At 44.8% G+C, this 27,519-nt stretch overlaps 1 protein-coding gene across 1 annotated transcript in view; it reads left to right on the top strand.

Moving 5' to 3' along the window:
* Positions 1-27,519, top strand: part of EXOC4 (exocyst complex component 4) — a 368,415-nt gene that overhangs the window by 311,998 nt on the left and 28,898 nt on the right. The window contains exons 14-15 of the mRNA XM_032185122.1: positions 8,568-8,746; positions 27,083-27,224. Coding sequence (XP_032041013.1) covers positions 8,568-8,746; positions 27,083-27,224 — 321 coding nt within the window. The remainder of the gene's footprint in view (positions 1-8,567; positions 8,747-27,082; positions 27,225-27,519) is intronic.

Raw genomic sequence — 27,519 nt, 5'->3', positions numbered from 1 at the left:
CTTCTGTGATTTCTGAGCCATCAGCATGGGACAACAGAGCTCCCATGGATACAGAGCTGGGTACTACCACCTGAGTGTAACCTGCTAGCATAAATTCCTGGCCAGGCTAAATCTGATGGCCAAGCTCAGCCTGATGATAGCAGTGCCAGTATTTTGCTCCTAATGTGCATTTTATTCCAATATTGTTTTTTTACTATCCATTAATTGAAGTTTTTTTTTTGAAGTTGTATCAGAGATGTTAGAATAGAAAGCCCTGTTAGGTCATCTACATTGAATTCCCTGAGAAAAGCTCCTGTACTCTGCCTTTTTTTTTAGCCTAGATGGTAGAACAAAGATCTTTTCTCAGTATCTGTTTGCACAGAGCATCATGTATTAAGCCCCAGTTCCTCAGAGTGCTGTTTGAATGCTCCTGTAGCATTAATTTAAATGATAATAATTGGTCTGGGCCAGTTTTAGCCATTGATGGTAAGCGACATGGCTTATAAACTTCTTCAAGAATCTGTGCATGGTTGAATAGGTCTCTCCCGAAAGCTTCAAAAATAAAATTAATTGCTTGTCCAATTTTTTGTCATCTTCTTTCCACTTATGCACACTTTTTTCAGCCTTGCTCCTAATACAAAGGAACATGATTTCTTTGCCGCTGTTGCTTCTTTCTCTCCCTCTTGGCACTGCTGAAGAATTGGGAATAATTCTGCCTTAGCTATCACTACCTGAAGGCTGCTGCGGAGCCAAAGGGAAAAGGGGCTTGCCCAATTAATATCTCAGTTAGGGTCATCTCTGTGATGAGAGAGCCTGGGAGAGCTCATTTCGTTCTCACTTGAGTCATACAATCTACTGAAAACACTGACACGTAGAAACCCACCTGCATTCACCAACCCAGCTCCTCAGCTACCAGGGACAGGACTAAGCATCCTTTTGCTGGAAAGGAAGGTTTAAGCTTGGTGAAACGAGGGAGCATGTTCTGTCTGGACAAAAAACAGGGCTGACAGCAGGGCTCGAACTACTCGGCAGCATCCTGTTATGAACGTTGCTGAATTAAATAGGTCCTGAAAGTTTGCCACTAGTTTTTGGATCGTGGCAGGAGGAGCCATCAGTGCACTGCTTTCTTCTCCTCCGCCTCCTCGGGTTTCCTGGAACTCATTTGTTTAATTAAAAGGAAGAATCCAAATGCAGTGCCTTTGCGAAAAAAAAAAATCCTCATGCATGTCTGTGTTGACAGTGATTGATTCTGTTGTCTTAACCTGCCACTATCTCTTTTGCGAATAGATGTCAAAAGGCAGAGTAAGCTACTAGCAGAATCTCTCCATTAATATTCTGGTGTGGTTGGCCAGACAAAGGGACCTGATTGAGCATATTATAGTAGCTCGGAACTTGGCAAGGGGAGAAAGGAAAAGAAAAGTCATGCCTCCATTCGTATAATTAGTTTTTAAAGCTCTGAAGGCTATTTGGCACTGGGGCGAGTGTGAAATATGCTGCCCTTATCGCTTTATAAAGGTTAGCCTTCAGTTCATTACTGAATCAGATATGTTGGTGATAAAACCCAGAGATGTATCATTTCCAGGTTTGCCTTTGACGACGGAAAGCAATGTAAAAAGAGCTTCAGATCTGGTCACACTTGAGTTGTAGCAGAAATTCCTCGTTTTCGGTGCAACTCTGCAGCAGAAGGGGTGACAGGGGCTAAGGACATGTTGCACCCAAGGGGAGTTACGTGTTTGGGGAGCTGAGGAAGCTGTGTTGGCAATTCATGGGGCAACACATCTGCCTGGAAACCCCAAAATGGTTTGAAGACCACCCCCCTAGTGCAGATTATTACGGTTGCAGATCAGAGATGCCAAATCCGTGTTAGGAGGAGGATGGAGTGATTCCATTTCATGTCACCTTTTGACTCCAGCAGGCTCCTGAACACCAAACTTGGGATCAGATTCTCAGGCTACGGCTGATGTAACAATCTAAAAACCCCATTCCCAGTGTTTCCATGTACCACAAGCCTTTTCTTTTCGCTGCTTTTCTTTTTCTAATGGGGATAACCCTGCCTGCAGAGTGCTCCAGCTGCCTGCTGCATCTCCCGTTCACCTGCAGATGCTCATCCTCAGTCGCTCTGCACCAAAAGGAAGGGGGGTGTTCAAACAGTGTGAGGATACCTGTGCAACAGCAGATCCTTCACCAAATTCTCCCAAATGGTATTGGTCAGGACAGTTACACTATCCCTGCTTAAATAGGATCTCTTCTCTTCCCTTGATTTAGGCACTGCTGTCCCCTGCCAGTGCTTCCAGTGTTAAACTGGAGCCTGCTTGCATATTTGGGACTGCATTGGAGATCTTTCACTGTTGGAAAAGACAAAAATGTCAGGCCTAAGAGAGGCACAGAGCTCAGGTCCTGCCTTGGGGTAGGGGGCTCTCCCCTTCTTCCACCTCTCTGGCAGCCAGGAGGCACCAGTGAAGGTTTTAGTCAAAAGCTAGATCTTAGGTTGTTCCACCTGCTGTCTGATGTTTTTTGTTTTTTTTTGTCACATTATATTTGGAGCTTTCCGTTATTTGTATTGCCTTTTGATGCCTGAAGCCCTGATGTTTCATGGATGAATTTTCCCTTTCTTTACCTCTCATTTTCAATTTCCTTCCCATTTTCAATCCCATTTTCAAATTTAATTTCCTTCCCATTTTCAGCCGTGGCTTTCCTGTCTTTCTTTCCTTGTTCCTTTCTCTCTCAAGAATTAAAGGCCTCCCTCTCCAACTTCCCAGGCTCTATGTATTGTATTCACAACACTTCTAAAGGGGGAAAGAACGGTCTGGGAAGATTGGCAGCAGACTTTGTAGACGTTTTTCCTCTACTGGAACGATGAATCTGGGTGTGCCGTAGGTGTGAGTCATTTCCATTTGATGACAGTCTGCTCCTTTCTATGAAATGAGTTTCTAGATCTCTTCTTGGATCTTAAGAAAAACATGACCAAATGGCCTCAGCCTGAGCACAATTGATGCTAAATCCTGTTGCTGTCTGGAGTTTTGTGTGAGAGGCATTAAATAAAGTGAGCCTCTGGATCTTCACAGGATCTTCCCTTTGTCTTATGAAAACAAAGAAGTTTGGGGGCATTTGGGTTGGGTTTTGGGGGTTTTGATTAGTTTGAGGAGGGGGCAGTTGAGGGTTCTGTGTGTTCCAGACCTGAATCCAGGAAGAATCTCCCAGCTTCAGATTGATTTATCCTACCAATTGCAGTATCTATGGAAATATTGAAATATACCTCAGCTTTGCCAAAGTCCCTTCCCGGGTACCCCTACACGGCGTGGCAGGGATGGAGAGGGAAGGCAGAGCAGAGACGTGGGAGCTCCAGCTCCTTCACAAAGCTTTAACGCCAGCTCCTGCTTGAACAAGATTTAATATCGTTAAATCACATCATTAGAGCTACACAATATACTCCGAGACACTTCCCTGTCTGCTGTGATAAATTATATAATACAAACCTAACAAGACCAGAATATTCAAATAAATTTAAGCGAGACGATGGCGCGTGGTGCTACAGCTTCAAATTGTCAATTAGCGCTGTCTGCTTTTCGACGGTGTTGCGACCTCTCAGCAGAGATTTGGAGCTGCCTGGGAGTGCTGGCGCCGATCGCTCCGGTCCCTAATAGAGATACACAAATTGTTGTTGAGGCTCTGCAAATCCCGGCGAACCTCAAATCTGGGTCGTTTTGAGGCTGGGTTAGAGCTTCAGTCCTTTAAAACGGAGCACCGTAGGTTGGCAGCGTGAATTTATAGCCGCCGAGGATGCTCTGCGGCATCTTTTCATCACGGCTACAACGCTGTTTGGATGCGCTGCGAAAAAACGTCCTCGCGTGCTGAATTTTTAAAATACCTTCAGGTGCTGAACCTTTGAAAGGAGTGAAACCACAGCTTCTGTAGAAATACTGGGCCGGGTTTTATTGTTCTTGCAGCAGCGAATCATTTCCGAGGGCTTCCTTTCCGCAGGGAAAGCCCACGTGGGTTTATTTGTTTTGGTGCTCGCGCAATTTCTTGATGAGTGTTGAACAAATTCTGGTGCGAGATGAAGAAACAAACCACTTCTTTCTCTCTTTCTTTATAAATAAGAACATAATAGGGATTTCTTTGATTTGGTTCAGGGGAAATCTGTCTGCCTGTGTAGTTCCTTATCTACAGTTTTTAAGCACAATCCCCAAGCTGACTCTCTGGCTAAAATGCAGGGATAGAAAACAAATTATCTTTGTCCTGTTCGCAGCTCAACAGATAATTTGAGGATGTTTCCTATACAGGCACAGCTCTGCCTGCTGCTTTCAGCTGTGGTTTAAATCCATTTTGTTGCTTCTCCTCTGCAAGCCGGTGCTCAGGGGAAAGGATCCCTCTGAGGTCTGTGCTCTGGAGGGTGTGAGAAAGGACAGGAGGTCCTCGTCGGGTCAGTGTGTCCGTGGGGAGACTCCTAGGAGGATCTCTTGCTGTCCCCCACCCCGTCCTGCAGCTCCACGTTCCCTCCCAGTGAGCTGTGTCCTCGGCCTTATTTGCAGAAGGGATAATTGAAGCTAATTTCTTGGCAGAGAAAAAGGAGAGGAGCAGTAAGCGAGCATAAAGCTGCTGCCAAGGGTACCTCTGAGACCTCCTTCCTCATTCTGCAGTACTGATGCAGACACTTGGCTGCTTTTCAGCCCTGCTCTGGCACAGGCAGAGGGCCTTAAATGTAGCCCAGGTCATCCTCATTTATCCCATATGCTCTTCCCTGGCCTTTCTGCCCTGGTGTACGAGTTTCCCGTCCTCCCATGTATAGGCTGAAATAGAGATGAGGGGAAGTGTCATCTATTGCCATCAGTCCCTGTGTTTCCAGTCAGTTTAGCTCAATAGGTTGTTTAATTTTATCAGCAACTCATCCCAAAAATGCATCAGCTGTGCTCCTGCTTTCTGGAGGAGAGGAGGGGGAAGCCAAAGTGTCTGCAGAAGATCCCTCTTGGAAACCAGGACCCCGACTTCTCCCCATCCCTGCTGGTACCAAGGATGCGCTGTGCATCCCAAACAGTATCCACGGGAACAGAACGGATCTGGTGCTGATAACGTTGCTGGTCACTGTGCTGGAAAAAAAAAAAATAGAGAGAAATGGATGGCTTAACAAAGGGAAACAAAATGAAGTGCTTTGTTAATCCAAGGACATAGCTGGCGCAGCTGGCCTTGTCTGACAAAGCAGAGATTTAAGAGTGAACCCTATTGAAGCACGAATAAATCCCATGGGAACTGCGACCAAAAGGTGATGAAGTGTTGTGGCACCAGCATCAAATACAGTTATAACGAAGTGTGGGCTCTGACAAAGGAGCAGCTGGACAGCGAAGAAATGTGCTCGAATTTTCTTCATTCACAGTGTAGTTGATATGTAATATTAGCCAATTAACCAACATTAACCTTGAGCATCAGTATGTACATACCTGAATTACCTGCAGGAGCGTGGAGCCTTGCCTTTTCTTCCAGTTCCATAAAACACTCCATCATGAACCACTCGGTTGTGTGGGTTTCTTGCTTTCTGAAATACGTCATCTCCACAGCTCGAAATTTCATCCTTGAGTGCTCAACAAAATCTGAAGGATTTTTTTTTTTGTCTTTTGGAAAGCTTTGGCAAAATCCAAAGGAAGCTTTGTAGTTAAGGTAGGGTGGGATCTGGGTTTTCAAAATCATCGTAATTCAAACCAAAGGTACCCACTGAGCCATCAAAAACTTGTAAATTATATGCGTAAAGTGGTTACAGATGAGTTCATAGGTTCTAGCTCTGTCTTAGATAGACACTTACAGGTATAAAAGTGACCAGAAAAATATGACGTACGGCTGAAAAACCATACAGGAATCAAAGGGCTGAAGATGCTATCCTAATATGCAGAGTTAAGGTTGGATATTCAGATGATTTGGTTTTGTCATATCCTTACCCTTAAATGTTTAGCCTTGCAAATTTAATAAAGCAACACATAGTGAGTAGTCACTCAAGCATGCATCCGGAACAGCAACAGTTTGCTTCAGGGAGGCGTTTGCTAACAGCAGGCTTCAAGTTAAATTCTTGCAATTCACGAGAACCCCTTAAAGTCATCTTTTGGAAGAGAGTTACTTGCTGAAGGTTGTCTCCGGTATAGATGGTCGTGCAAAAGAGGGAGTTGAGGTTTCTGCAGTCAAGGATGTGTATTTAAAAATATATTTATTTTTTTTTTCTGTCCTTTTGGCACAAACTTGTTGTCGTTTGAGACTGTCAGAATTGCATTTGTCGCAAACAGCGTTTTAGAGTATCGCTTTCCCTAGAAACCCTGATTTGTAGGGGAGTTAAAATAGGAAATACACCCTGCTTTGTGTTATATAGATTGCAGCCTGACGGCAAGCACTGTATTATTCATGGCCAGGCATCCACCCAGAGCAGTGCCAAAACCTTTTTCGGCGTGTGGGAAGGCAGCAGAGCCGTCCCCGTGCTCCAACCCAACTTGTAATCGCGGCTGTGGGCAGCGGCGCGCTCGTGACTCCGCATTTCACAGCTCTCGGATGGTGACTCACAACCAAGTGCTTTCTCTGCTGCATTTTGTATTGGAAAGCCATGTTAGCGAAGGTAGAAATCCACAAAATGTTTCATTGCTTCACTTTTCAGGGCGATTAATGCGGTTGCCAGTGGGATTTGGCCACGGAAATCAAGAGGAATGGTTCAGCTTGCGTGGAAAAAGCGTATCTTTGACATGTCTTCTACTCCCCAGGAGCAGAAGAGAGTATCTGGGTGTCTGTAGGGTGGGCAGAGCTAAATGAGCTGTTTTGTGGCCACTGCAGAAGCCAATACCACATTTTGCTTGAATGAATGATAATGAATTACAGCAGAAAAAATGCTTAAGCCTGGCTATGAGCTTGGCCACGCAGTTCAGCCTTGGGTTGGGCTTCGCAGCAGTCACTCAGGATGCCCTTGCCTGGAGCCTTTTCACAGAATCACAGAATCACAGAATTTCTAGGTTGGAAGAGACCTCAAGATCATCAAGTCCAGCTTTATTAAGTTTCTTAATAAAGAAACTTTTCTTAGTATTTTCTTAAATATTTTCTTTCCTTTTCTTAATATCTTACAAGTGCCCAAGCAGGGAAGTTTGCTAAGGCCTTTCCTGAAGTGCAGAAAGGACTTCAGCTATTTCCAGTAGCCAGAACAGATCAAAATTAGCCCCAACTAGTGAAGAGGGAGGCCAGCTGAACTGCCACTGCCCTCTTCCATGGAGCTGGAGATGCACCTGTGGCTGAGCTTCAAACACGACCACGAGGTAAGGTTGCTCCTCTCAAACCATGGCACCCAGGACACAGCCTAAGGCAACAAAGTTTGTATTGTCAAGACGAAGAAAATCCTCAAAGAGATTTTTTTTAATGAAGACTTTTTTTTTTTTTTGCCTTTCATGACTTCCATTGAGCAATTTAAAACCATTTCAGCGTTGTTCTTTTTTTTTTTTTTCTTTTCTCAAGTGACAGTGAAGTCCCACAAATCTAGCGAGATGCTGGCAATAAAGCTGCTTAGATAGTGTATAAAACGCCACTGATGGGATTATTTTGCTGCAGTTCGTTGCAGTTATTATGCTCAGCAGCGTGATTCCTCATTGTAAGTTCATAAAAGAGCTAATGACAGGAAGTGGAGGTTTGCAAAGTTGAATGAAAGTGGAATGCAAATGCGTAACAAAAAGAGCAACTAATGATGGGAACAGGGTACCGAGGACCATGGTAAATGTGCCGTCGCTTGGAGTCTTTCAATAAAATGCACTTGGCTTCATCCAGGAGTTATTGTAATCAGACGTAGGGACCGTTGGGTGATTTTCTCTGTCCTAATGGCACTCAAAAAGTCATCCTACCTACCTACCATCTCCTACCTGCAAAACCATTTGGGGGTATTTGCCATGCAAAGAGTTTACCAAACGAGCTCTTCGTGGACGTGAGGATTGGGAAAGTTAAATCTCAATGCAAAAGATGGAGCGTGAGACTGGAGGGAGCGTTTACACTCCTTGAAAGAGATTTTTCATTTTTATGGGGTAAGCACGTTTATCTTGGTCATCATTTCTCACCAGGTGCTATCTATAAGCGAAATAACGCACGGGCTAATGTGCAAAATCATTTATTTGTCTGTTGTGATAAGCCCTCAAGTTTCACGTGAGATTTCTTGTGATGCGTGTATAAACAAATTTGCTTCAGAGATTGAAAGAGTTGATTTACAAGGGAAGATTAAAAGTACTGCATATCTGTACATATCCCAAGGAGACACGGAAGGCAGCTGCACGCCTGGGAAGGGTGTAAATGGTGGGGGAAAGGGCTGTGGGGATTGACTGGGATCAGGTTTGTAACCGTGGGAATGAAATGAAATGCTGAGATTGTAAATGCAGGGGGAATGATATAAAAAAAAAATCCCTGAGATAGTCGTGTCATGAACTGCAGCATATTTTATTCACTTTGATGAGACTTTCAAAACTCCACAAGACAACCAGCTCAAGATCCTGCCCTGGAGCAGTTCTGCTCTGGGTGATTTGACCTTCTCCATCTCCCCCTTGCTGGCCCTGTGCTCTATTTCTGAGGCTGGCTTCGTTTTTGCATTTCAGGGCTGCTTTTGGCAAAGAGTCTGAAGTTCTCATCGGCAACCTGGGAGACAAGCTCATCCCCCAACAGGAGATCCTGCGGGACGTCAGCGACCTGAAGGCCTTGGCCAACATGCACGAGAGCCTGGAGTGGTTAGCAGGTCGCACCAAGGCAGCCTTCTCCAGCCTCTCAGCCACCCAGAGTAAGATGGAAACCAATATAATTATGCAACTGGAGCAGGCGTGGGCTTTTCTTCTTGGTTTCAAAGGGTTTGTGTCAGAGGAGAGCAGAAAGCAAAGCAGCTCCATCTCTTTCTTCCCAGTGAACGCCGTGGTGTGACATCTGCTCGGGCTGTGGTGGGGGGCACGGTGCGATGGTGCCAAGGGCATCACTTCCAGCAGAAGCTCTGCTGGGTCTTTCAAGGCTCGAGCTTTTCAGCAGTCCCTGCTAATGACACTCCACAGGAGCAGGTATCCATGCTGAGACGGGTTTTGCTTTCTTTAAAGCGTTGCTCGGTCCCTGAATATTTAAAAATATAGGTATTATAAATTCAGCGGAGAAACTGAGCAGCTCTTAATGAGGAATGCCCTAACGTGCGTGTCACTGGGGCGCTGATGCTCAGCCTGCAGAGGCAGCCCTTGGTGAACCGAGGTGCAAGGAGGGCAGAGATGGGAGAGCCTGGAGACACCGCTTCTGCTCCTGACTGTCAGGGATCACCCACACTACCTTTGTGAGATTGTTTCACTTCTCTGTGCTCCAGCTTTCACTCCTCTCCCCTGAGAACAGTGATTTTTTCTGTCTGGAAAGTGCTGGAGACGTGATTAGTGTTGCTTCTCCTTTTATCACTGTCGTTGGTGTTGTCTGCCCAGGGTCACGTTCAGAGGAGGGCTGTGGCTGTGCCCCAGAAGCAGAGCTTGGCACAAAGAGTCCACAGCTCCTCTGCTGCCTGACTGAAGCCTTGAAGCCTTTCTACTAAAACATATTAAGCTGTTTTAATCACAAAATGTTTTTTAAGAATAATAGGCCAGTTGCAACATGACAGGGCTGCTGTTTGCACATCGCCGGGTGCCTCAACACAGTGAACGTCAACAGATCAGAACGCGTGGCATACCAAAGGTGGTTTCTTTGACCTGCTGGCTGCCTCTGTCACGTTGCATAGCAGCAGCAAGGCAGTCCACGGCATGCAGCTAAGTGTGATTATTGCTCTTCTCCATCCTTTAAAATCAGTGGCTCATCAGCCCTCCAGCAGTGCACTCTCCCAGCTGTGCTTCGATTGCTTACAACAGATTTAGATAAGAGAAAGACATCGCTACCATACCAATACCACATCCTTTTAGGCTTACCACTTTCAGAAAGTTTTGCTTATGTGGCCAGCAACAGGTGCCGTAAAGAATTAGACGATGCACGTGTAAATGTGTGCCATCTCCCTGCATCTCTTAGCACCTCTGCTTTTATTAACTCAGCTGGCACAGAGCCGAGCTTTTCACAAGGCCAGGGATTTGCACCTCACATTCCCAATAGTTGTCCTGCATCTGAAACTGACCCCAGTGAGGTGGCCGTGCATTTTTAAGAGCAGGAGGGCTGGGGGCAACCACATCTTCTCAGCTTGTGGGTGGGTTTTGCATCGAAAAATCACTTCTGCCCTGTTTTCTGGGGAAGCGATGGAGGAAATTTGCTGGTGCTAAATTGGAAAAGTCTTAGTGCTACATCTCAGTTAAAATAGTTGCCCCTTGACAACACAGCTTCTCTTTAATAGTATCGGGCTTCATTTGACTGTGTAGGAGAGCAGCAGCATCATCTGGGTGAGTGAGGGTCAGTCCTTCTTAAGGCTTATATCTGCTCTAGAGCACGACCTCTGAACTCTTTGATCCAACTGTCCCTGATCCATTTGTTGGGCTCCAGTAGGATAATTAAGATTATACAATCAGCAAACAATTAAAGATGTAAAATACCACGGGTAGCTTTAATATTTCTATAACCCTTACTGTGAGCTCTGGAGGATACCTGAGTGACAAGAAGAACTGCTGGGCTCTCACGGTGTGTACTTTACAAGATTAAAATTTAAAAAAAGAAAAAAAAAGAAAAAAGAAAGTAAAACCCAATGGAAAACGCTATTAAAATTCAATAGGCAAATACTTATTCCCAGAACTTTAGTAACCAGAGGAGTTTTGGGGGCTGAGGAGTTACGCTCCAACAGTCAAAGTTGTTAGAAATAAAAACATCATTCATAATTTCAGTTCTAGTTGAAACTCAATTTTTTTCAAAAATCAATGTTTTCCAAACATAAAAGGGCATGAGCATGACTTTCAAGCTTCTGAGAGGACGTTACAATGCAGCAGTGAATAAAAATAAAAGTATAAAGTGTAATACTTTACTTGTCAGCATCCTCCTGACAATAAAAATTCATCTTCCTTTGTAATAACTTCATACCAATGCGCTAAAATGTCTGTACACAAATGCCAGGAATATCTGAAACAGGAGGAAGAAGGAGCCGCGTTAGAAAATGATAGAGGCTGTTGACCTCCTGGTTATAAATGAAACCTGGTGGAGTATTTCTCGTAAATGAAACGTCAATAGAGCTGACTGCAGTCTGTATGGGAGAAGTAAAAAGTGATGCTGTGGGGCAGAGGTGGTGGAAGTCAGAGGTATTTACAAACCCAGCCAGCTCCACTGATATACAGGGGAGTGCGATTCTCCGGGGGAAGCGTATAAAGAATAAAGAACAGAGGCAAAACAAGATGAGATTTTTCTTTTCGTCCCACCTGGACTGAGCAGGAGGAGGAAAAAGGCAAACCAGCTATTGTTTCCAAGGTTCATACAATGTTAATGCCGTAACGCTCGGCTGTCATGCGAGTTACTCTGTTCTTTTCTGGGCTGGTTTGATCATCTGAATTTCTGAGAATCTGATTGCTGCAAGCCACAGCATATTAATGAGAGTGAGGGGAGAGGGAGGGAAGGAAATAAAATGACCCAAAGTAATGCTAAATGAAGGAGTTTTCTGCCACTCACTGAAGCTCACCACATTCAGACTCGGGTTGCCATAAGTGGAGCCAGCTTCATCATTTCGGCATCAGTAACTTTGCTTTTAAGGCATGCCCACGTGAAACCCAGGTATTTCAGTTCAATACAACTGGAATCTGTGGTTTGTTATACCCGAGTTGACAGGCTGTTAGTCATCTGCACAGTCTTTTCTGTCCCAACAATGTGAGGTTAAATCTCAGCCTCACTCAGGGCATCATCAAAGCCCTCAGTGAGTGACCAGGACCAGAAAAACCATAATCCCAAAGTCCATAACACAGTAGTAGTAGCCCCATTTTCCTTCCTTGTAGAAAGCTGGTAGCTTTCCCAGCAAAGCTTCCTTGGCAATTTATGGCCATAGCTGCAAATATTCAGAAACCACAAGGCAGAGCTGGTCGGGTGTGGAAGTGTTTGGGGAAATCCTAAAAAGGGTGCTATACATCTGTGGCTTTTTGGTTCGGCTGTCAAAAGGCCCCTTACTACAGATAAAAATTCAATAACCTTTCGCTGTGGATGTGCCACAATTATCACTCATTTAAAAACAGTCTTGCTAATAGAGTGTTTTATCATGCTGGGCAGTCTCTGCATTCTTCATTATTTAGTGTTTGCTAAGCTGATGGCTCTTCCATTGCTCTTCCCTTATCTGCACTGCTTCAGAATTGGATTTTATATTTTCTGAACCAGTCAGATATGACAAAGTCATTTTCTTTTTCTCTTGTCTTTTGAGGGAATACAAACTTCTTTTTTTTTTAACAATAACAATTTAAGGATTAAAGTTGCTGGAAGTGGATGAATTTAACTGAGGAAGTCACGTCAATTTGGAGTCGGTTTTATGTGAAAATGGAAGTTGGGTTTCCTCCCCATTTCCTCTCCTGCTTCTCCGCCTTGCCCTGGGCAGATACAACAAACCCTCAACATTTTCTCTTCGGGGAGCTTCAGCCTTCTGAAGCCCAGTGAATATTTTACAAAGAGCGAATTATTATGCATGATGAAGAAGTTGGGCCCATCTTTACATTTTTAAGGTGGTTGCCTGCTGTGTGCAGGTAGGAAGATAAAAGATTAGCCATTAGCCAGTGGAGCTGCAGCTATCCTTTCACATTCAGCTGGCTCTTGGCATCTTGTGACTTCAGATGCCCGTAGTCAGCAGGTACCGACTGGCTGCCTTAAACACTGGGTTTAAGATGACTTTCTTCCTGAGCTTACACGAAACAAGATCATCTTTCTCTTCTAGATGGCTTATTGGAAGTAAAGTCTTTGCACGTGTACCATGTGCCTGCAAATACTTACAGATAAACAGATTCTCTTGCATCCACCCAAAGGTTGGTCAGTGTATTGTGTTCAAGTTCTGTGTGTGCTTTCTGTTTCTGATCCTTAATGAAGAATATTTTTAATGCAATTTTAGTACCTTGGCAGCTTGAGCTAGAAAAACAGGACTCCAGCAGTAGTCTCCAGAAAGACATCTCCTCCAGTCATGTCCTTAATCTACAAATTAAGTCTCCTTAGAAATGGATCCTGCAACTCCGTGTTCATTCAAAGTAGGGAGGTCCAGCAAAGAGCATCACAAGAGGAAAAGCTGGGTCAGGAATGTGTTGAAATGAAGACAGAAATGGAAAAAAAAAAAAAAAAAAGTCTTGAGTGTTTTTATTCTGTGAAGTTTGTTGTTTTTTTGTAGCATCCCGGGTCCTGGATTTATGCAATTAAGCGAGAATCTTGCTGTATTTGAAAACCACACACATGCATGCACATTTATCCTTTTTCTTAGCAAAAAGCTTCAAAAGCATGAGGGACTTAAGACATACTGTTTTTAACAGCAAATCTAAACCAATGACTACTTGGACTGTTGTCAAAGCTCTTGGTTTTCAATCCCAGCTCCTCTCCCTTCAAAAGTTGGCACAGAAGCAAAGCTTCCTTAAAAAGCAAAGAGTCAAAATCTTCTGCACAACCTTGGCTTCAAATAGACTTCAGGCTGACCATTTGTCTACAGTTGCAGAAACTAGAAAGTGAACCCTACATAAATCAAGGGCAAACGTGAGTACAAATTCGGAATTAACGCCTGCAGCCCATCTATGGGGGAAGCACCCTGGTGCTAGGGGGGATGCACAGGAGACCTTTAAGATCTGGCTCCATCACCGGGACATCCAAACCCTGCTGCTGTCCGCAGAGCTGAGCCACAGCAAAGCCAGCAAGGCGAAGCTGTTTCTTCCCAGACATAAATTGCAATTGTTTGCTGGCAGAGCCAGGTCTCCGCTGCGACGATTTGCATTAGACACGGAGCTAATTACTCTGGTTGGTTAAGCCAGCTGCACGCGGGTTTAATGAGAGATGGGGAAATGCCACGCTCCCTTTCCGGATGGGGTTTGCACAGGCAGTCGGAAGGACGTGGCTTTGCAGTTCTCCCCTTGTTTTACACGAGCTGTATTTGGGGGATGCAGATTCACAGCTCCGGGCAGGATGCTGCCTCCCACCTCCCACCCAGCCCCTCTGCCATCCATCGCACCCCGTGACAGCCAAAGCAGTGTTTAAGTGCTGTCAATACGTCAAAGTGATGCACATGCCAATATGCAGATTGGTAGATAAATGTCTCCTGTTCCTCCTCAGGAAATCCTTTCCCATTGGATTCTTTTTTTTTTATATATATATTTATTTTTACATCCACCCTAATTGAAATTGTGCCTTACAACGTACAGAAAGGTCACGTGGAGTTTCTTACTGCTTTATTCAGTTTTCCTGCAATTCTCACTGCCACGTTGCACTGTCATACCCTGGTTTCCAAACTCAGGGCTTCAGTCTTTTGTGGGTTTATGTGCCAGCCAGATTCAATGGCAGAAATGCTTCGAAGTAAAATCGCAACAAGGACATCAATAATAAAGTTTAAGAATCGTCGGCTTGCCGTGGCTCTTGCTTGGTCTCTGGGTCTGGTTAGGAAGCTGTCAGGACGTAGTTTGCTCTGCCACTTGGGTTTTAGGGTGTTACAAAATGAGGGGATTTGTGAAGGGGCATTGCAGGGTTGGCAAGGAGAGAATTTGGCCCTTCTAAGGTGCCTACAAAGGCATTCAGGCTCTTTGCTTCCGTATTGCAGATGCTTCCTAAACAGGTTGTTTTTTCACCCATGTAGGGGTGATTCCACCCCAAAATCAACAGGCAACATGTGGAAAATGCCGTCGCCACTTCTGTGGATGGGCAGGGCAGCATTTCACCCTCCAGACTTGCAGCAGCCACGGTTTCGTTCAAAAGCAGGGGGCAGAAAAATGGGTTGTGCAACAGCTTTTTACCAAATCCCGCAGATTTCTGTCACTGGCTGGCTCTTGTTAATGATAATACTGAGCATTTGCATTGCATTTTCCAGCCATAGATCTCAAAATACTTTGAAAAGGTTAGTGAAGGCCATTATAGGATCAAGACTATCCTGGAGCACTTTGCACCCGAGAGGTCAGCCTCCCCTTTGCCTGGCTCAGCGTGCCTCCTCGTCCTGAAATAGGCTTTGATAGCTCACAGAAAGCATCCCGCAACACTTGAGAAAGCGATGTCTTTTAAAATTGATGGCAGAGCCCCTTTATACCACTCTGCCAGGGGAAAGGAGCTGTAATTTACACTTTAAGGCCCCTTTCTGCTGACGGAGTGGTGCAAAGGGGTCTCAGCACAAATGAAAATCAGGGCCGACACGGTGGTAAAATTGATGCCTTTCATTTCATAGTCAGGCCACACTGCGGTGGTGAACTCAGACGGGGCTTTGTGTTTAACCCTGGTGTTTCTAATGAACTGAATTCAGCTCTTAAATGTGCCTATATTTCTCTCCCGTTGGAGCTTATTTTTTTTCTGTCATTGAGCTTGTAACACATCTTGCTGTATTGATTGCTCATGGAGAACTTTTTTTTTTTTTTTTTTTGTAGAGATCTATTAATAGAGAACCTTATTTAAAAGCCAGCTTAAAGGTGATCAACACGTGCCTGACCTCACACGGGAGAAGCGAATGCTGTTGCGTTATTATTTTAGCAAAACTGCATTTCTTTCCAAAGCAGAAAACGCTCCAAATTCCTTCCAAATGTAAAACATCTGCCATTAACTTGAAAAGATAAGTCTTGCATGCTTGTATCATTTGATGAATTCCAGTTGCTTCAATATAACTTAGTCTAAATGACAGCTTTCCAATTTAGCTTCTTAAGCAGTCTCATTTTCCAATACTGTTTTTTTCTCTCTTCCACTACCTGAGCAATTAGTGCTGTTCTGAAAATGCTAAAAATGGGAGCAAATCCCATTCTCACTTGGTCTGAACCATCATAAAACAGTCATCCGTGGGGTCTTTCCTATCTCACAGCTGTGCACACGTTGTCTTAAGGGAGATGCCAGTGTCCTGGGGTGATCCCTTCCCATCTCTGCCCTTCAACCTGTTTGATCAGGTTAACTCGTTTTGTGTCTAGGATTTGTTTTACAAATCGCAAGTTCATTCTTTCCGTATCATGAGCTGGCCACATGTTACACAAATGTGGCTTATCCTGAAATAATTTCAAGATGTTAAGTCCCTCTTCTGGGTAGCGTGTGTTAATATTGTCTGGGAACAGCTGGTTCAGATTGGTGTAAGATGTTTTCATTTGGGTCTAGGAAGTTCAGGGGAGAACCAGAGGCAGCTGATAGGAGAAGGTCTTCTTGGCCATCTCATCTACATCACCGTGGCTCAGATCCACACATCTTCTTGTCAATCCCATGGCTCATCGTGGTCCTGTGCTGACATCTCTTGGATATTGCAGAGATGACCAACAGTATCTCCTTACTACTACAAATCCCACTGTTGTACACGGTGTGCTTGGGGCTGGTATTTAGAAATGAAACACTGTCCTTGAGCCCCGGGTTTCCCCAGGTGGGATTCCCCTTGAGCAAGGACAGGAGAACTTGGCCTTCTTCAAGCACAGGAGAATGTAAATGTGTCAGTTTTACACCAAACCATCTATGATCACCAGATTACTCACCATTTTTAGCTTTAGGAGGAGCTACAAATTTACTTTAACTTCTGGGAAGTTGCTACATACAGGTCAGAAACTCCTAGATAATGTTTAGACCTTAGGTTGAGTAGATACGAGATGCTATCTAGTTACTCTCCACTGAAAGTTAAGAACCTAATGGAGGAACCAGTGCCAGAGAGCAGAGGACTTTAAGAATACATTCAATGAGGTAATTTTATGCATCTGGCAATACCCTGAAATACAACATATATGAGCCTCTTGTTAGTGACCCCAAGAGCCATCAGCACTGCTGAACGATGTGTTTTCTCTCAAAGAGCCTCAGGCTTCAGTGGATTGACTTAACATAGCAAAATTGGATTTTTTTTTCCCCTCCATGTGCCAATTCAGCAAAGTTGTCTTGGATCCAAACGCCAAGTTATGCCTGTTGGTCTCTTACCACCACCTGAAGCAGAAAAAGAGCTGAGCAGAGCAATTCCAGCAGGGGACAAGGATCCAGCTGGTACCATCTTATCCAAGTTGGCTTCTGGAGGGCCAAAACCACTTGGCTGGGGACAGCAAAGTGGTTAAGGCTACCTTTCCAAACCAGCCTGGAACCAGTATCCTCATGAAGGCACAGTGCTTGTTTTGGTAAGGCCTGAGGGATTAAGAGATAGTTCTGGTTTATTTTATGATTTTGGCTATAAAATTTCGTGGCTGAAATATAGGTTTGCTTTGCTGGTTAGCAGGGAATAAAACCACACAGCCATCAGCCACCTGAGACGTCTTGCTTTCGTGTCCAAGTGATCTCCCAATGCCTTTCACTGCCCTTGTTCCCTTGAATGTCTGCAGTGAAGCTGCTCTTATGGATTAGTGGTTACTCCTTTCCCCAGCCTCGGTGCTTTACATCAAATATTTAATGGTTAGAAAATGAGACGTTGTTTTTCTGACCTGGATGCTCAGCATTTATGGTTCTTTATCTCAGACAATAGGCACACCACCGGGATGCAGTCCCAGTATTGATCTTGGGGCCTTGAGGTCAGCACTTAGCTTACCATCATGATTACGCTAATTACTCTTGTTCCTGCTTTCTTTCCTCCCACCCACCAGCCTTAAACGCAGGGGATTGTCATGTAAATAAGTGACCTAATTAGCAGTGCTTTCAAACCCCTTTTAAAATGAGGATCCCTCATGAGTAATACCAGGAAATCAAGGTTTTTGTGGAAATAACTCCGAAGAGCCTGCTGTCCACACCGCTTGGATCACGCATTAGGATGTGTTTATCTCTTCTGAAGAGAATGACTCACTGGTGGCAAAGATTAATGGCAGTAAATCCACCTGCTTCTCCCTGGGGTGTTAGGGGTGGCAGCATCCTCTAGGGTAGAAGGGGCAAAATCCTTTCCAGAACGAGGCGACGGGAGTGTGGTCAACCATTGACATCACCACTGAGTCACTTTGCACAATGCGTGGGCTGGAGGATTGTTCTCATCTAACCTGCATCTATATTCATGTGGGACTTGGAGAAAATGGCTCTCCAATAACCAGGAACAGAGGAGAAGTCAAGCTGTGAGGCTGCTGCAGCTGATGCAAGATGGAAACGATGTTCCTGCTGATGTGATGCCCTCTTCGTGCCCCTCGTCTTTCCCGTGAGGTCTGTCCTTATGTTTGAAAGCCCGTCATGGTTCCTGGATATTCAGATCCCCACCTTCCTCTATGGTCTCCTGGAAAAGCTGCGTTCACTCCCTTCTGTCTTCCAGCACAGAGCTCCTTGCTACTCCTCTTCCTACTTTGCAAATCAATTTATTAAAAAACAGTCCCCAAAACACTTCCATCTATAATTGTCAACACTTAAAAAAAAAAAAAAAAAAAAAAGAGAAGATCCTTAAGGTATCTATCTAACCATATTTATTTTCCTGACATTTGCCTTACCTTGTCCCCACTTCTTCCAAAGAAGAGTAGTTTTGCCATCAGACCATCAGCACTTCTGTTTCTCACTCTTCCAGTGCGTCCAACACTGAGAGGTTTAAGGTCCTTTTAGAAATTCATCCCTCTCAGGACACCTTCTACCCACAGAAACTCTGCAATGATGCTAAAATTTTCAGGGCATTTATTGGCAAGATACAGCATGGTATCAGGGAGGGAAAAAAAAAGGAAAAAGTTAGGTTGCTTCTTCTATTTGCTTTTGGACATCTGAGATGGTTTGCAGCATCAGTGCCTCTCCTTGCCAAGCTGACCAGTCCCCTAACAAAACATCTTGATCTCTCAGTTTTTATGTCAAGGCATAATTATGCTGCTTTACAAGCGTCCTAACACCAATCACTGATTCTTTTTTTCTTTTCTAGCTCTGAGGAAGCCGTATGAGCAGGTTGACATCTCTTTGCAGTTGGTTTTTGATTTTTTTTTTTAATATTAACCCAAGTGGCCAACACCTGTCTGTCTCCTTATTCTTTCAGCTGTCAACAGAATTAAACATTTCAGTTTAGGACACATCCTAGCAGCGGTGTGGGGAGAATTGAACATGAAAGCAGCTCGTAAAAGCCTGCTGGTCCTCTCTGCTTTGCTTCACATCTTCACGCAGATTTTTTGCTGCAGCTTTCATAAACGCCCAGCGTTCCTGCCCGATGCCTGCCAGTGAGTTAACGGCCGAGCCGACATGCTCCGAGTCAGATACCATCGAAACGTCGTTAATTTGATGATATGTTCATTATGTGTGTTCCGAGTGCTGGGAAGCATTTGTTATTAACGGCTGAGCTGAAATCATCTCCACCAGCTCTAAGGATGCGGTGCCTCTTGCAAAGCAGCTGGCCTGGAGCTTTTTGGTTTCCTTCCACTCTTTTTTACCCCTCAACTCATAAACGTGGACAATTTTTAAAAGGTCTTCTCTCCCCACTGAAGCCCAGTAACAAAGCTCTTGCTGAAGTAGGAAAAGAAATTAATTTGGGGATGAATTTTTAGCCTCATTAATGGAAGCTGAGGTCAGTGGAGCTGTGGTTTTGCCCTGGTTTAATGAAAACGAGGCAAAGCACGTGGCTGGTTTTGGCTAGCCAAGGGCGGAGAAGGGTGCAAAACTTTGAACAGGCAAAAAAATGCTTTCCATAACTCAAAAGCAGATTAATGTGTGTTTTCTCCCTAAGCTTTCTAAATCAGGTTTCTTCTTTGATAAAAGAATCAAGCCCTAAAAACATTTCTATGGGGTAGAAATTGAGAAAGTTATGTTATAAATTACTGAAAGCAAGAAAATTTAACACAGAAGAGTTGTCTTAGTTGAGGAGCACTGGAGCAACCAACCCTGGCCTGTTCAAAGAGATCGGGATTTATTCAGTCTTCAGCTGAGATAGCTCTCCTGCTCCTAGCTGCATCTGCATGATTTTGCTTCCTTTAGGGAAAATAATAATAATAATAATAAAAAGCCTGCTCCCTTTTGACTTTTTAAATGAACCAAGCATCTCTTTTTTTGTTGGTTTTCTTTTTTCCCAAGCCTTTTCCAGACTTGAATGAAGAGTATTTAAAGGAAAGTGTTCAACAACCAACCCAACCTTCCAGCCGGCTCTGGTACGATGGAGCTAGATGGAGCTAGACCGTCCCACCACGCTTTTTGTCCTACCCTCCAGCTCTTTTTTTTTTTTTTCCCTTACAAACCCTTTCTCGAGGCTGCATATTTGCAGAAACCAATGGAAAACAAACCACTTTTAGAGGAGTTATTGCCTTTTTAAAAGTGGTAATTTCCTTGCGAAATTTATGCCTGCCAGCAGAGGCAGACGAGGAGCTCTGCAGGCAGCTCTAACGAGACAATTCATTAACTAGCGAGTGTACACACGCCATAAAAAACATTAATTCACAAAATGAAAAACTAATAGAGTGTTTAGCCTGTTCTTTATCACTGGTGACAGTCTGTGCTCTCCTCATCATTAGTGTTTACTGAACTGATGGGGGCTGCAGCCCAGCCTGCTTATCACCACTCATCGCAAATGAGGTCGCGATGCTTTTTTTCCAGCACGGTTACATTGTCCCTCTCCTGCACTTCAATTTTTAACATGGAGTGGGCAGAGAGACATGGAAGGATGTTCTCGAGACCACCCTTCAGGTTTGCCTTGCTTTTCTCAAGTTTGGCACACAAAGTTCCCTTTCCTCCTCCGTTCTCGTCAGAACCTCAAGAAGATTCAGAAAGGGAAATCCCTGCCTTAAGGATCTTCCAATGTGATCCCAATTACCTCTGCTGATGAACCAGGTTCGTTAGTAGGAATAACAGGACTCTGAAGTGGTCATAGCATGTCACATTAGTATGATTAATGTCAGTGGGAAGCTCTCCCTGAGCTTGCTTTACCTCTGCTTAGCCTTTAAGCGTTGACATAACATTGCCCCTTCGGCGTCGATGAGTGGTTTTGCCGATGATCCCTGTAAAAGGTGAGCCAGAGCAGTGCCGAGTACTGAGAAAATTCCAGCCCCGTATCTCTTGTTTGAAAGGTCCTCACCTGTTAAAGTTTGTCCTTTCTTGGTATTTGCTTTATTTTAGCAAGAATCCCTGTTTCTTCCCTTATTGATCGGTACGGTCGGCTGCATCCCCAGCCCGCCAGCACATGGGAGATGTTCTCCAGATCTCAGAGCTCTGCCCAGGTCCAGGTTGCTCGCTTTATTTCACGAGGAGGGTTGCACCCAGTGAATGGAAGACTCTGAATTACTTAGGTGGGTGCTGAGTGCCCTCACCTCTGCTCGTTGGCTCCTGCTTTCATCTGTAAGCTGCTCAGCTGCGCATGGTGATGAGAATTAACCTTACCCAACCTCATGGAAGGGAAGGTCAGCACGCTGATGTGCAGAGCCAAATCCTTGCCAGGACAAGCTAGGGAATCCCTTTTGGTTCAGAGTCTGTGTGAAGAAGACAGCTGACATCAAAAATCCATAGGTGCCAGGTACATGGAAGTCTTGGGAGATGTCATTGCTCATCTTGATTTTCCTCCCTATTTAAAATCTAGAAAGAGAGAGATCTAGGTAAAAGATCTTTGCAGTAGCTGCAAAAATATTTGAAATAGCCACATCTAGGAGTCCCAAAGGTTCAGACACACCTCTGAAAAGGAAGGGGAAGGATGGCAAAACAGCATCTAGCTTTGGTTCCCAAATCCCTGCAGCTCTGAAATAAATCTCGTGAAACTCGGAAAAAAAAAAACAAAATCCAGTTCCAGATTTTGTGGCTCATTTCACTGCTTTTCTGCAGAGTTGCAGCTCTGAGCTCCCCAAACAGAGCCAGTTAAAGGCAGGCAGTGAGTGATCTCTGCCTTAGAGCTTCAAATAATACTCTTGCAGCCAGAAGCCGGTCCAAGTGGCCATATGGGTTGCATATAGTTGTTGTTGTTCATTATTTCTCAAGCACCACAGGTGTGCAGAGCGCTTTGCAACAGGATAAAAAGAGAAGGCCCCTGCTCCTCGGAGAGCTTAGACTCTAAATTAGATCGAGGCGGCATCTCAAGAGCAATAAGAGATCAAAGTGGGAGGAAAGATGTGTAACCACAAAAAGAAAAGCGGCTCGAGAGCAGGGTCCTGGTAGTTTTTCCCACGGAGAGAAAATCATTTGAGTTGATTTGCTTTGTCTGGCTCTCTGTAGTTATTTAGGATTTTTCATCTCCAGCAAGTCCTGATTTATCTCCCAGCTCCCGTCTCTGTAGCGCTGTGCCGAGGCGATGCCCCAGTGCTGTTTCCATCCCATATTTTGGGGCTGGAGGCATCTCAGTGATGTTCCTGCTGCCCCTTGAAGCCCTTCCTCACCAGCACCACCACGGCAGCAGCTTTCCGGTACCCAACCCTAGCCTCCATCAGCAGAGCATGGCTTAATAGGAAGAGAGGTGATTTTTTGATGGTGACCCATTAGAAAAAATGTTAGTTTTCCTCCTGTCCTTTGGCTTCAGGGGACAGAAGTCTCCTCAAATATGTCTGCCTTCAGAAATCTTGCTGAAATAAGTCCTTGGTGTTGCACCTAGTGTGCACGCTGTGCTGCCACACTCTTATCTCCTTAAAAAAATGGATATATAATACATTTGTATACATAATACACAAATCTAATTCCTCCTAACTTTAGTGCTTTTTCTTTTAAATACACGGAAAATCTCTTACAATGGCTGATTTGTCTCCCTGTGACAGTGTCACCTCGTGGTGCTGAAAGCTGTAAAGACAAGAGACACGGGGAGCTTGGAGTCAGTTTGCAAGGCAGTGATGGATAAAGACAGAGGAGGAAATCCCAGGTTTCGTCCACTGAGAACTAAAGCATGGAGAGAGCAAGCCCAGATCCCCAGAAAAATCTCCAGCAGAGATGGGAATTAACCCCGAGTCTCCAGAGGCATAGTTCAGCACTTGATCCATCCCAATTTCCTTTCGCATCTGTTTATTAATGATTATTTGAGGGTTTCCTCTTGCAGGGAGGAAGGGAGCAAGAATTCAAGTTTAAATAGGTGTGAGCTGCTCCCTAATGTTACCTGTGGGACACAGCGAAGGTTTCAGACTGCGTCTCTTTTCCAAATAAGAGTTTTTCTCCCAACAGAGCTGTAAAATTTCTCCGTGAGCCTTTCCCCTTTCCCCGTTAAACAAACACGTACAGCGCTGTATGGAAAGCGTGAGCGTGTTGCAGGTTTATTTCCCGGGTTCGGGCTGCACCGGAGCCGAAGCAGAGCCTGTAACCTTAGATTGATTTTTCTTCTTGTGCTATTAAATCATTCAAATCTGTTAGCAGTCGCTCCGCTCGAGCAGGGAGCGGGCAGGACGTGCTATTGTAGACCTTGATTGGTTACAGAGGTTTGTTTATGGGCGCCGCGGCAGGTTTTGTTTAATATTCCCGAGGTCTGGGAATTTACATCCATCGATTTACAAGGCACGAGCTGTCAAGAGGCACCGGCATCGCATCGAATTGCAAAATGATTGAAATCATGGGCGACAACTACTGCGTTAAGTTTATTTTTCTCAGGTTTGCCGGAATGAAATGCGCCTTCTCCTTGGAGTGAGGTATCTTGGCCAGGCTTACAGCAAGCAAAAGAAATCCCAGGCAAAACCGTAATTATTATCCAGCAGCACGGGAAGCCGACGTAAGACAACTGAAATTCATCTGTTTGGGCTGCAAAGTGATGAGGGGCTGTGGAGCCAGTTGTTGGCTGCTGCTTACCCAACCGCTGGGTATTTTCTTGGCTTGCAGGGCTCATGGTTGACGTGGTCTAAATGGGCCAAGGCACTTAAGAAAGGGAAGAAGAAATAGATGGCTGAGAATTTTGTTTTGTTTTATTATGGTGCTGCTTCTCCAGCATTTCAGCTGGAGATACCTCCTTCAGCTCTTTGGGTCCAGAGGCATTCTGGTGAGTTGGAGGTCCATCAGTGCAGGGTCACCCTTCGATCGTGTCTGCTCAAAGAACTGGCCACCTCCAAAACCAGTTCCAAATTATGTTTTTATTCAATACCCTGTAATATTTTAGGCTCTGATTATCTTATACAGCTACAACTCCTTCTGTGGGTTCGTGTTTCCTGAGCGAAACTTAAAGAAATGGGATTTTCTCCTTGGCTAGCACAGCAGTGGGACGATCCTTCTGGGATGTGCAAAGAAGGAGAAAGGACAAGTGGTGGGCTCGGAAAGTCTTTTAATCCAAAAAAAGCAAAGGTACACTTCAGTGCTCTCATATTGCAAGGGAGAAATGGAGACAGATGCCCCATGCCAGCACTCGATCTTCCTCCTTCAGTGGGGGCACTGAACACCCATAAAAACAAAGCCAGGAGTGCTCTGGCTTTAAGCAAGGCACAGATCATCCCCGTCTCCCTCCTCCTCTTAACTCCGCTGACAAATATAATTACGGCTTCACTTAAATTGCTGTAAATGAATTCTGGAGAGCAGAAAAAAAATGTGTGTCTATCTCTCCCGTGCAGAAATTAGCTGACTCCTGCATTTCGGTTGATGGGTCCATCCATCTCCATCGCTTGCAGGGAAGCACTGCGGGAGCATTCCTGCGGCGTAACAGCAAGTCCAGCTCCAGGAGCAAGACCCCTAGAAACCTGTCAAAATTTAGTTTTTTACACTAAAAATAATTTTTTCCCCCACCAGAATATAGGGAAGGTTTCCTGCCTTCTGCTGTGACCTGATAAGGACGCTTAGACCTGATGCTGCTTGATCCCAAAGTCCCGCCACCCCCAGGGAAACCAATGTCACTGGGGGGCTTGAAGGGTGGGTGGCAGCTGGGCAAACAGCGCTTCCAAAGCGCCTCCCCCAAGTCATCTCCCAACGCCGTTATCTGGAAGTAGAGGTTGTGTAAATAACTCATTTAACCCACCAATAATTTGATTTTGTTTTGTTTTCTCACCGAGCAGAACGATGCTTGGGGAAGTGTCGGAGTGTGCCGGGGAGGAATCCTTACAGTGAATGGATTATTTCTCTTTAACACTCCAGGCCAATTAATTATTTTCCGCCGTATTTGCCAAGCTCTGAATTTCTTTGCCCATTGCTGCCTCTTTGTTAGGATGAAACTTCATGAATATTGCTGCGATTGGAGGAGTTGCTGAAGGAAACAGCTTCCCGGAGTTGTGTTGTAGACGGCTTTGTCCATGCAGGGTTTTCCCTGTTGTAATTCACAGTAAAATTAGATGCACAATTAGGTACTTGTACTCCAATTGGACTTGTCTGTCTTATATGTTTACCTCTATTTCAACCTGCTTCACACAAAAGAGATTTGGACTTTTTATCTCTTTGTCTTGGTTTTGCCTTTCAGGCTAGATCTGAAGGGGTGTTTAATTTTAGGAGCGAATCCAAAGCTCCGCGTAGGTTCCCCTTTCAAAGCAGGTCTTTGGCTATACAAACAGAGCCAAGTGACATTTATTTAATCAGTCTCCATCACAATGAGAGTTTGTTGTCAACAGTTCCTTGGTGAGGTACAAATCCTTCCTGCGCCGAGTTGCGTTGGTGGCTGGCTGAGTGTTTGTCATGTACCCAACAGCAGTGCAAGGAGAGGGGAAACAAGAAATTTCTCACTGCCAGCAAGTACCTCCGTTATTCAGGTGGATCACAGAATAAATATGAGCTGAAAATGCAAAGCAGTGAAAAAAAAACAGATACCAGATCAAAAAAAAAAAAAAAGTATTTCCGAGGGAGATGGGAAAGCTCTAGTCCCGTTGTGGCAGTAGTAAGAGCTCGAACACAGCACAAAGCTGTGGTCACTTTTGCTCAAGAATATATAATTGAGACTGGAAAGGGTGTAGAGAATTGCCTTTGGGTGAAGAGGGGTTGGAAAGCCTTTCTCAGAAGATAAATCAGGCTGCTTTGCCCACCTCTGCAGGAGTTTAGCATGGTAGCATAGCAGAAGCTAAATGCCGGCAATGGCAAACTCCACAAGGCAAAGAGTAATGCTGGCATATGAAGAACCAAATATATAACATCAGGGACTACGTTTAGGCTGGAATTTAGTTCCTAGCCTCCAGCTTCACTGCCAGAGGTTTTTCAGGAGCCACCAAGGGAAGCAAGGAAGGTAGAGACTTGAATGACTTCCATATGGCACACGAGTTTCTATTCAAGGCCATGGGACACAGCGCTTGTGGGGCCAGACGTGGTGACCCAGGACATCCCTTGCCATCACACTGTTTAATTCAGCTGGAAGGTGCCTAGGCAGGTCTGCTTAATTTCAAACATCACTAATCACCCTATGCAAGAAGTCATTTCTAAAGTGTTACTTAAATGAGGATTTGAACTCAGATGTTTGAGATATTTTTCCTGTAATTAGGGTAGAATTTATGATAACTGTGATTTAAAGAGGTCTCAGTGGGAGGGATACGGATGTATCTGCAGAAGTTAGACCTGGTTAGGCCATCGTTGGGGATGGTATTTGCAGGACAACAATCCCATGGCCAAGCTACTCTTCTCTTCTTTGCTGCCCACGCAGCAGAAATACCACTTGTCTCATGGCTCTCAGTGGGGTGGTGAGAAGTAAATGATGAAATGGCTCCGCTTTCTAGGACTTTTGTAAATGTGGCACGTGCTGAATAAAGAGGGGTTTTTTTCCCAGTTGTCTGGTGTGCAGGAACAGCATCTTTCTTCAGGTGTCAGCTTTGGAGACAGCTCCAAGAGCAACTCATATCTGTTGCCTGCTGTTTGCTTCACTGCATTAAGAGTTGTGTTTTATTCACAAGAACAAAGAAGGCTTCCAGATGCTTGTGGAGGGATGGGTCAAACAAAGGTTTACTTGAAATTCTCCTGGGGAAGTCTGAGGTGACCAAAAAGGGCCATCTGTGCTTTCAGTGCTGTGCTTTGGCTCCAGAGCAGCTTTTTCCTCACCCCATGCAAAGTAAGATAAATGTTCCTGGATTTTGCAAGTGCAGAAATACTCATCACAGAGCAATATCTTCCAAGCAAATGTATTCTGGTGGTTGATTAAACCCCTCAGATTCATTTTGGAGTTTAATCAATTGCAGAAGCAGTTTGTTGCTTCTCACGCTCCCGAATTACAGACTTCATTGCTCAGCCAAAGGTGGACGAGAGCAGGCGCGCTGAGGATGGAAGCAGTTGAGACGCTGTAGCTGCTAAAGCCGAGTGGTATTGATGAAATATGTCACAAATTAATCCTGTCTTCTCTTGCTAGCCATGTCTCCTGGCCAGGACAGCCACGCCAGTATGGAGCACCTCCCTGCATCCGAGCAGATCCTGCAAACCCTGAGCGAGCTGGCCAGGTCTTTCCAAGAGATGGCTGACCGCTGCCTGCTGGTCCTGCATTTGGAAGTCAGGTAAAAGCCCTGAATTCGGGGATTGTGAGTGAGCTAGCAAGGGCTACAGGTTAGGATTGTGCCCAGGGAACACGTTATGGCACCTGAGACAGGTATATTTGCCCGCTGTAGCATTGAAGAGATCAAAGGCATGCCCAGAAATGCCAGGTCCCATCACCGTGGATGGCCAAATGAGGGACAGAGGCAGGATACCGAAACTGGAATTTCATAGAGGGGTCTGCATCTTGTGTCAAAAACTAGGAAAAATGTGTTTTCAGAGTCTTTGTCCTTAGATAATTGCACAGTGCTTTTAAAA

Source organism: Aythya fuligula, chromosome 1 (genome assembly GCF_009819795.1).
Source record: "Aythya fuligula isolate bAytFul2 chromosome 1, bAytFul2.pri, whole genome shotgun sequence".
In the NCBI taxonomy this organism is placed as follows: Eukaryota; Metazoa; Chordata; class Aves; order Anseriformes; family Anatidae; genus Aythya; species Aythya fuligula.
This window is presented reverse-complemented; position numbering and strand designations above follow the sequence as displayed.